Source organism: Crocuta crocuta, unplaced genomic scaffold (assembly GCF_008692635.1).
Source record: "Crocuta crocuta isolate KB4526 unplaced genomic scaffold, BGI_CrCroc_1.0 scaffold31, whole genome shotgun sequence".
Classification (NCBI taxonomy): Eukaryota; Metazoa; Chordata; class Mammalia; order Carnivora; family Hyaenidae; genus Crocuta; species Crocuta crocuta.
The window spans coordinates 13,296,205-13,306,130 of NW_027528362.1; the positions used below are offsets into that span (position 1 = coordinate 13,296,205).

General features: G+C 52.0%; 1 protein-coding gene across 2 annotated transcripts in view; it reads left to right on the forward strand.

The window, feature by feature from the left end:
- The window catches only part of ARHGEF7 (Rho guanine nucleotide exchange factor 7), a 74,598-nt gene that overhangs the window by 56,495 nt on the left and 8,177 nt on the right, over positions 1 to 9,926 (forward strand). Inside the window, exons 17-18 of one of the 2 annotated variants that reach the window (XM_077753913.1) lie at positions 3,207 to 3,296; positions 5,981 to 6,157. In XM_077753913.1, the coding sequence (XP_077610039.1) occupies positions 3,207 to 3,296; positions 5,981 to 6,157 (267 nt within the window). The remainder of the gene's footprint in view (positions 1 to 3,206; positions 3,297 to 5,980; positions 6,158 to 9,926) is intronic. The other variant, XM_077753914.1, reaches the window with a different exon arrangement.

A 9,926-nucleotide genomic window follows, 5' to 3' on the forward strand; every position in this document is an offset into this window, starting at 1 on the left:
CTGTGGGGGGGGTGCAGGTTTTCTTTTAAAGTTTATTTTGAGAGAGAGCAGGCAAGCAGGGGAGAGGCAGAGAGAGTGTGGGGAGAGAGAATCCCAAGCAGGCTCCAAGGTGTCTGCACAGAGTCCGACTCGGGGCTCAAACTCATGAACCGTGAGCTCATGACCTGAGCTGATGTCAGACACTTAACCAGTTGAGCCCCCAGGCGCCCCGGGGCTCGATGGTTTTGAAGAGGGAGCCTGCAGCTGTGCTTTCTCCCCTGGGGGGTGGGGGGCTCTGGGGGATACTTACATCTGGAGACCTTGTCAGTTGTCACCACTGGGTGTGGGAACTGCCGCCATTGCAGGGGTGATGGCCAGGGATGCCACTCACTGCTGTAGAGCCGCCGGCCAGCCCTGGGGTGCAGTGGCACTGAGGCCCATGGGGAGGCCCCGGGCTGGTGGCGAGGCTGCAGGGGATCTCCCCGTGAGAGGGGTGCGGAGAGGAAGACGGGGGCTGGGGAGGGGTGGAGCCAGCACAGGGAAGGGAGCGTGGAGGGACCAGGAGGTGAAAGGAGAGCTGGGCATCCCCGGGGGAGGAGAGGCTGCCGCTGTCTTCCTGCTGCCTGCTCGGTGAGCAGCCGCTTCTGCGTCACGTGCCGGTCCCCGAAGTTACCGGGGTCTTGGTGACGTTCTGAATCCTCAGAGTTTGTCTTGTCCGCGGGACGGCCCGTGCTACACCAGTATTGTGTGCTGTCCTGTTCATTTACCTCCTCTGACCTTTGTGAGCAAAGGAGGCTCGGGGACAGCGGTGAACGCTCCGTCCTGGGGGAGCCAGCGCCCGGGAGGCGGCCCTGCTTTCTCTGCGTGCCGGGTGATGTGCGCACGTCCCGGCCGATGGGTGATCCGACCCAGTGGCGTGGACCGGTTACCACACATGAAATCGTTCTCCTCCCGGCAGAAAGGTCCTGAGTGTGGGGAGTGAAGCCTTCTCTTCTCCTGTGGGAGGAGCTCGTCATCAAAGGATGGGTTCCCGTCAGGGATGCTTAAGTCCGTTTCTCAGGAGCTCTGAAACTCACGATGCTGAGATGCTTTTCTTGTCAGTAGTGTAGGTGACATGTGGTGCCGCGTTAGCTGCAGGTGCGCAACCTGGCGGCTGGACGGGTCCGTCCCGTCTGCCGTGCTCGTGCAGCAGCCGTTGACCACCGTAAACACTCCCACGGCACCGTGGACTGTACTCACGGTGTGCGTTTCATCCCCGTGACTTTGTCACTCCCTAACCAGAAGCCTGGACCTCCCACTCCCCCTCACCCACTTTGCCCACCCCCAGCCCAGCCGCCCTTTGCATTCACATGTCTGGTTTTGCTTCTGTGTGCTCGTGTGCTTTAATCTTGGATTCCAAGTGAGACTTGCTGCTGTCTGTCTGCTTCAGTCACACCACTTTCCCTTAGCACAGGGCTCTCCAGGGCCGCCCACGTTGTCACAAATGGCACAATCTCCTCTTTTCTATGGATGCAGAACACTCCTGTGTGTGTATGTGTGTGTGCGCGTGCATGTGCGCACACACACCACATCTTCCTTATCCATTCGTCTGTTGATGGGCCCTTGGGTTGGTTGCTTTCCTATCTTTCACATTTTGGCTGTGGCCAGTAACGCTGCAGTAAACCTATGGATGCATAGATCTTTCCAGATTAGTGGTTTTGTTTTCTTTTTAAAAAAAATTTTTTTAATGTTTTATTTATTTCTCAGAGAGAGAGAGAGGGGCAGCGTGAGCAGGGGAGGGTCAGAGGGAGACACAGAATCCCAAGCAGCCTCCAGGCCCTGAGCTATCAGCACAGAGCCCGACGTGGGGCTCGAACCCATGAATCGTGAGATCATGACCTGAGCTGACGTTGGAGCTTAACTGACTGAGCCCCCAGGCGCCCCAGTGGTTTTGTGTTCTTGGTATAAAGTCCCAGTAGGGGAATTATTGGTTCGTATGGTGTCTTGAAAAAGAAAAACAAAGCTAGAGGTATCGTAATTCTAGACTTCAAGAGAGACTGCAGAGCTGTGGTGATCAAAACGTAAGTCCTGGCACAGAATCAGACACCTGGATCGGGGACAGAATAGAGCTCCAGGTAAACCCCTGCGTCTGTGGCCGGTCAATCTGAGGCAGAGGCGGCAAGAATATACAACTGGGAAAATGACAGTTTCTCCAGCGAATGGTGTTGGGAAGACTGGCTCGCTACACGCACAAGTATGAAACTGGGCCACTTCCTCCCACACCACACAGGGAGAAACTCAGAATGGATTAAAGAACCTAAATGTGAGACTTGAAACCATAAAACTTCTAGAAGGTATTGAACTTCTATTTCTTCATAGAGTATATTTGGCTTGCTTTGTATGTATCTTACTACCCTAGAATGGTGAGGCTTTCTATAGCTTATGAATACTTAAGCCTTCCATTCCTCCACGTTTTTACCAGAGTTGGTGAGCCTTTTAAAATATATGTCCATATGTAGTGTCTTAAAATATATAAAAAAAAAAAAAGGAAAAACTTAGTAATGCAGGAAAGAGAAAGATTTCAACCACAGGCTCACGTGAAGTATGAAGTATCCGGGACTGATAGCACTAGCTGCTGCTAGTCTGGAAGCATCTGTCCTCCTCCATGCCTGTGGTCTGAGTCCAGGTGAAGCCAGTGTGCGGAGTGACCCTGTGTGGAAGCAGGAGCTCTGGAATGAGTCCTTCGGAGTCTGGGTATCCCGGATGAGAGCTCGAGCACAAACTTGGAGGTCGGAGGAAATACTCTTTCCAAAGCCCGTCAGCCATGGGCGGCCAGAAGCTTCCCTCTGCAGCTGTCCTTCGCGCTGAACCCGCCAGCGCTGGGGGTGGGCTGGCTTTATGGTCAGGCTCCTGTGGAAACCTGATACTTCGTCTTAATGTAGTTCTTACAATATGGTTCTTTTCCCATGGTGTTCTTGTGTGACTTGCTCGCTCCTTTGCCCTGTTTCCGACTCCAGGGTGGGAAGGATACGGCTTTTCGTAGGGGTTAGTAAGGGGTTAGTAAGGCAGCTTTTATAGATTGAGGATATTGACTTTTTGCTATGTGTGTTGCAGGTAAAAAAAATACTTAAAACCTTTTGAACCGCTTCATAAATTTTGGAAAACCGTTATCTGACAATAAAATACATTTTTAGATTGTGACATGAAGTTGTCGTCCTTAGCTCAGTTGTGACTTGCTGTCTCGACAGGCACAGCTGCTTTGGAAGAAGACGCGCAGATCCTGAAAGTCATCGAAGCTTACTGCACAAGCGCCAAGACGCGGCAAACGCTCAATTCGAGTAAGTTCCAGGGCAGCCGGCTGTGGGGGGCAGGACTGGCCGGGGTTGGCGGCCATCGGCTCGCTGGCGTGTGGGGGCGGCCCTCAGGGACTGACGCTCTGCTGGCTCGCCCTGAGAGCCCCGGGGGTCCCGCGGCCCTGGGATGCTGCGCGGGTCAGAGCTGTCCGTGACAGCACGGGGCTCTGCAGAGTGCCCCGCCGGGAAACCTTTAAGTATTAGTTCTGCCGGGAAGCGTAGAGCTTTCTCCTGCTTAGAGAAGACGGGCTTAGAAGACCGAAGATTAGTTCATTAAAGTATTGGTGTGATTGTGGGACTGAGGATGCTTAGAGTTGTCAAAAATATAAACTAAGAGTGAAGCTTTTTTAGGCCCCTGTTTTTTTTTTAATGCTGCATTTAAAAATCTTTTGGAAGTAGATCTCAACTAATTGTTAGATTTGAGCACCAACTACTGCATTTTCCTGTATCTTTATGCATAAGGCTGTAGTGAGAAAATAGTAATCTGTTCAGACAGAAAAACAGTGGGCTCTTTTTGTCTCTCCCTTGCCGGCCTTTGGCGGTGGAGTGCAGCCGGGGTGCAGACAGGGCAGTGCGCGCGGTCTGACTTCCCCTCCCCCCAGACCGGGGTGGGAGGGTGTCCTGCACTGTCCTTTCTAGGTGGGCTTTTGGGTTTCATTTTTGTTTTGTTTGAGGACTGGATTTATGTGTTCTGGCGCAGAAACTGGCTTCTGTTGGATTTTGTGTTTTGGATTCCCTTTCCACACGGACTTTGGACACATTGCCCACCTCGGCTTCATTCCCACCACCTTAGGGTGGCAGCTCAAATCCGTGTCCTGGATGGTGTTAGGCTAATTCTGAAAAAAGGACAGGTGGGAAAAGGGATTTTTACCTGCTTTAGGTTTTTTTAAGATGGTGACAGCGGAGAAGGTAGGGCTGGCAGGGTTGAAGCCCAGGGGCATCTGCAGGTCACCCAGAAACTGCCCTGTGGCCCAGTGGGGAGAACACCTCTTCCCAGTGACCGGTCAGCGGGACGGGAGAGAGATGCAAAGGCCTAAAGGTGGGGTGGATGTCAAGTCCAGCGATCATTTGTAAATCTAGTTTGTCATCTTTTGAGATAATGGTTTCCTGTATTTGATAAGAGACTGTTTTGAGTAATCGGCTCCGTAAGTTGTGGACATAGTGTTTTCGGTTTTGAATTTGAGATTTTAAAAAGTTCTCTCACCTTGCATTACTTGAAATAAAATTTTAAGCTGGTAGTCCCATCCGGGTGAGCAGACCGGGAACCGGAGCTGTGTGTGCGTGTTTGTGAGAGCCTCGTTTGTCCATCCAGGAGACCGGGCCCCACGATGTGCCTGTGGCCCCTGCTCTGGCTGCCTGGAAGCGACGGCCCGTAGGTCATGCAGATCATTTGTCCTCTGTATTACGTGTTTCCATTTCTCCTGTGTGAGCAAAGCGTTGCACGATACGTTGGTTTTTGTTTTCGGCTGATACTGTGGGCCAGGCACTGTGGGGCCTCGTGTGCACAGTCCTCTCTGGCCGTAACCCTGACGCTCTCGCGACCAGGTAAGGTAGGGGAACTGAACCTTTGTGCTGGGAAGGCCATGTGGGGTTCCAGTGGAGGCAGTTCTTTTCATGTTAAATGCTTCGAGCAGGCAGATTCAGTTCCTTTCGGTGTCCATTTGGATGCCAGCAGGACATTATAAACAGACATCTTTGGTATCCATTTCGGTCTCAAAGAAGTAGTGGCCTTCGTAGACCCTTGGGACTGAGTTGAAGGAATCCAGGGCAGCCACTGCCCGCTAGGGTTTGGGGCAGGAGCAGGCCGGAGGCGTGGTTGCGTGGTGTGGGTGTGCCACCGTCTGTCACAGCGTCCTGCGTGCCCCGTCCGCACAGCCGCCGGCGGGGCCCTCGTCCCCGTGCGGCCCCTCTCGGGCTCACCGCTGTTCTCGCACCTCGTGCCCTGTGTCCTCTGTCGCCCTCCTGCTAACACAGCGGCTCTCGGTTCATCGTGTCTCTCGTCCCGCCAGTGAGGTCTGCCATGGGGTTGAGAACGTTTGAACAGGCCTCCCCCTTTCCCTGCCCCCCGGCTGAGCTCTGAGGGGCGCTGCACTCGCGGGTGGTGCGGCAACAGGGAGGGCCCCCAGGGACGCGCACCCTATTTAACCCCGACTCCACTCACACTTTTCGGTGGTGGTGGTTTGATAAGGTAAGTGTAGACCCATCCTTCACGTGAGCTGAAGAAGTAAGTCGGAGATCCTTTCAGACTCTCTTGCTTCAGTGTGTCCACCTGCAGAATAGGAAACGATTTCTAATTAAACACCTAAATGGTTTCTTTTACAAATGTCATCAATGAGACTATTTGCTAATGGAATAGTGTACTTGTGAAATGTCTGTAGAATGAGCTGTGGACATGGGCTTACGTGAGGGCTCCTAGCACAATCTGTAAAAAGAGACAGTTTGCAAACAATACTGTGACTGAGATTTATTTAAATCTTTTATTCTAAGGGTTGTGCTATTAAAACCCACGGTAAATAAGGAGAAATGAACATTGTTGCCATTTTTTTAACAATATTTTCTCTTTTCCTTCTCTTCCCATCACCTTTTGCTTTTGTTTTCATGTTTTTGGTTGTGGCTCTTCCTGTCCGTCCCTCCCACCTCTGCCTGTCACTCCGTCCCTCCCGTCGTAGCATGGCAAGGCACTGACCTGATGCATAATCACGTCTTGGCTGACGACGACCAATCAAGTCTAGACTCCTTGGGTCGTCGCAGTAGCCTTTCCCGTGTGGAGCCCTCAGACCTCTCGGAAGACTCTGACTATGACAGTATATGGACAGCCCATAGTTACAGAATGGGTTCTACATCTCGTAAGAGCTGTTGCTCATATATCTCTCACCAGAACTAATGCACTTCTGAGCTTTTCTTAACAAATGCTTGTTGTATCGCAGCCTGCTTTTCTTAGATGTTTTCTTGCTGTTCCTTGTCTTTTATGTGATATTTTAACAACTTTTGAGAGCGTTTCTGATACTTCCCATTGTATTTTGTGGAGGCCCAATTGCCAATCTGACCCTCCATTCAAGTCGCTGCTGTTGAAAGAGATGGTGTGCTCACGTGGCCCGTGCCCGGGGTTCTTTTCTCCGTGGGTAGTGGCGGTTTCGCAGCTCCGAATGGTTTGGGTTTTTATTCTCAGCGTAGCAACTGTCTCCTTTCTTTTTGGATACAGCTGTGTGAACACTTTTATATTTTATACTGAAACCACACAGGTTTGTGATGAAAAACAACACGGAGGTGGCTCTGGCCTTACGTGGGGATCCAGGTTTTTTTTTTATGTACGATGGACCCACTGACAAAGTAGTCGAGATGGGAGAAGGAAGTGTGTAGTCAGGGGACTGGGCTCAGTCCAAACACTGTGCTCTGAGGAGTCCTCAGGGCACATGGTGGCCACGGAGAGCCGGGTGTTGGTGTGGCTGGCAAGGGCTCTGTGCTCGTCCATGCACCACACATGGCCATCCTGTGTCCCCGTTTGTCTATGGGGTGGGGGTCGTCCAAAGGCCAGGTACTGTCAGAGCTCAGACCCTCCCCTGCGCCATGACGCCACATTCCCCTTATTTGGAGTCCCTCCCTGCTGAAGATTAAATGCAAACTCTGACGCGCAGCCTCTGAAGGTGTACGTGAGACTCCGTTCAGAGAGGCGTTGGCTGCACCCTGAAAGGTGAGTGCTTGGCTTCAGCCCCAGCCCAGCTGCGCCCCGACACCCACATCACACTGCCTGAGATGGACGCGTTTGTTTTCAGCGAGTAGCTGCAGTGAAACTCCGTTTACGGCAACCTGTCCTGTGTGGGCCTCCTTGCGTGGCTGGGGGCCACCTGAGTCCACTGAAGCCCTACGCTGCCGCGTAACTGGCTTAGAAGAAAATCCCAGATTTGGAGGGGCTCCCACACTTACCTGGGATTTGTTGTAAGGGGATTTCACTGGTATCCGTCATGTGAACTTCTGCTTCAGGAAGAACTGAATGTGATGCTTTGCATTCAGTTGTGGCACCCGGATCCACGTGTGGTCATTGCCACGGTGGAGAAGCGCCCTCCCCCACACATGCTGCGCTCGCTGTGAAGCATTCAGTCAAATCGGCTTCAGAAAGTCCAACGCCACGATAGCAGGGAATCTTCAGGGTGGCCGTGGCTTCTCCCCCACACCACATACGCACTGCCCGCCCGTGCTTGCGCCACGCGCCTGCTGGCGGGCCGCCGGGGCCTGTTGCTCTCGCACCCAGAGGGGCTGGTGGCCCCCTGCAGCGGCCTGGTGCTTAGGGAGTCAGACGGCTGGAGGACTGCGTGCGGGGAGGTCGCGAGGAAGACCTAGCGTTCCAGGCCTGTCTGTTTCCAAATAGCTATTGAGCTGCTCACGCCATCTGGAGATTTCCTATTTTTTATATCAATTAGTATAAAAAAGTTGAGCAATCTTAAAATTAGAGCCCAGTATTAACCCACGGTAGAGACGAGGTTTGTATGTGGTCAGCCAAATAGCAAAGGGAATTTGGGGAGAAACAGAGCTATGAAGTTCACGAATGAACTTAGAAGCAGTGGTTTTATTTTGTGTATGTACTGCAGTCCCCTTTTCTGATCATCATGTTAGAATGTCCTTTGGTTTGCTTTGAGGCTGTCCCTGGTGCGTTGGCTTAGACGCCTCTGCCAGGCCCGAGGGGCCGCAGGCTGCCCAGTCGTGGGCCACACACAGCACAGCGGGCAGACGCCGTTAACTTGCACTTGGGTTTTCTGTATTGCCAAGTATCACTGGGGTCCTCTTCCCGAGCCATTTCCTTTTCTGTTCGCCAGGGTTTAACCCTTCCCCATCGGTCCTCGGCTCCCCGTAAAGCCCCGTGGGCAGGGGTCCCGCTGCAGCCGGGGTCACCGCAGGACAACAGCCTGCCCTGCTCTCGTGGTTCGGGCTCGTGTGTCTGCACCATTGGCTCTCGTGGCCTGGTCGGAGTGTCAGTGCCACGGGCTGGAGGCGGCCCCCTGTGTGGCAGTGGCGACGTGGCCGCAGAGGGGGGCTGGGACCCGCCCCCTGCGGAGCTTCAGTCCTGGGGAGAGATAGTCTCATTTGTGCGGCTCTGTCCTGGTCGCGTGCGCAGTCAGTGCTGTAGTGAGAGGGGAAGACCCTGAACCCACAGGTAGGTGCGAGCCACCCCCGGGCCCTGAGTGGGGCCTCCGTGGCGGTGCCATTGAATTTACACTTGCCACAGTATATAAGCTATATTAACTACGTGTTTTGCGTAAGGTTGCCAAAACACAGTAATGTGTAAATAGTGGTTTAAGACCTTGAAAAAAATCTATATATTGTGCTTTTTCTCTGTGAACGGGAAAGCCATTTCTAGTGGGTGACTGCCATTTGAAGACCCCATTGGATGTGAACCTGATGTTGCATTGTATTGTACGGTATGCATATTACTGTCTGTGGTTGCATACGGCCATGACGTGTGTTTTATAATATGAAAAAAGACATCTGTTATGTACAGTTGAAATAAATTTTGCATTTGCTAGCCTGTGGCCTTTAATATTTGTTACCTGGGGGAGGGCGGGGAGTAGCCTAGATTGTAACTCATGTGATGGGGCTGCTTTCCTGTTAAGTTGTCTTCCGGAGGAAGGCCCGCTAATGGGACGCTTTCCTCCCGCTTCGATAGGGAAATGTGCACTTTCTTAGATGAAATACGTTCTGGAAAAAACAGGGTCACTCCTTACACGTTTTTATTTTCTCTTTCCAACAAGTTTTCTGTCACTGGAAGGTTTGTCTTGAGAAAGAAGCATTCTTGGTTTTTTGTGCATAAACGGAAAAAGAAGCCTCATTTTAATAGTGTTTTTTTGGTTTTGCTTGATTTCTTATTCCTTTTTTCTTTTCCTTAGGACTAAGATCAGTTCTAATGTCGGTTTTATAAAGTGCATGCCCGGCTGGCCAAGGGGGGAGAGAGGTGTCAGTACAAGGCTAGAGCAAGGTGCAAACACCTGTAAATCTCCCTAAAGAGATTCCTCACATTTTCCCAAGAAAAAAACCAATTCTTTGATAGTCAGTAAATCACAAAGTGACTTTATGGAAAGATTTTTACTAAATAGGTTTTGAAAACCTGTAATATTTTCCTTCATTCTGAAAGTTCAGTTCTAGTTGAGTATAATTAGATACAGATATTTAGGAAGATTATGAATTTAAGAAGTTATGGGAGTTTGTCCCCAAACGTATCAGACAGCTGGCCAGACAGGCCCATGGTCTTTTCTGGCAAACTTAATGCTGTTTTTAGACTTGCGATGAAGCCAGCCCATCATCTGTGCGCGCGCGCGCGCACACACACACACACACACACACACACACACACACACACCCACGCGTGCACCCTGGGGTTGACCCAGCTGTGTGTCTGACCAGGTGGGTCTCCAGCAACGGAGAGTTGCCCTGGGCTTTGAGCCCCTGCTCTGTGTTGCCCAGTTAAGTCCTCTGTGCATGTTTCTCAAAGACCCCCGGTGCTCTGAGGACCTGTAATGTGGGAGGGGGCAGGGTTCCACGGGTCTCCAGCTTCTCAGTCACGCCTCAGTGAGCCAGTTCCTGGTCCCAGGCATTCCCCCCCCCCCCCCCCGCCCCTGGGCGCTG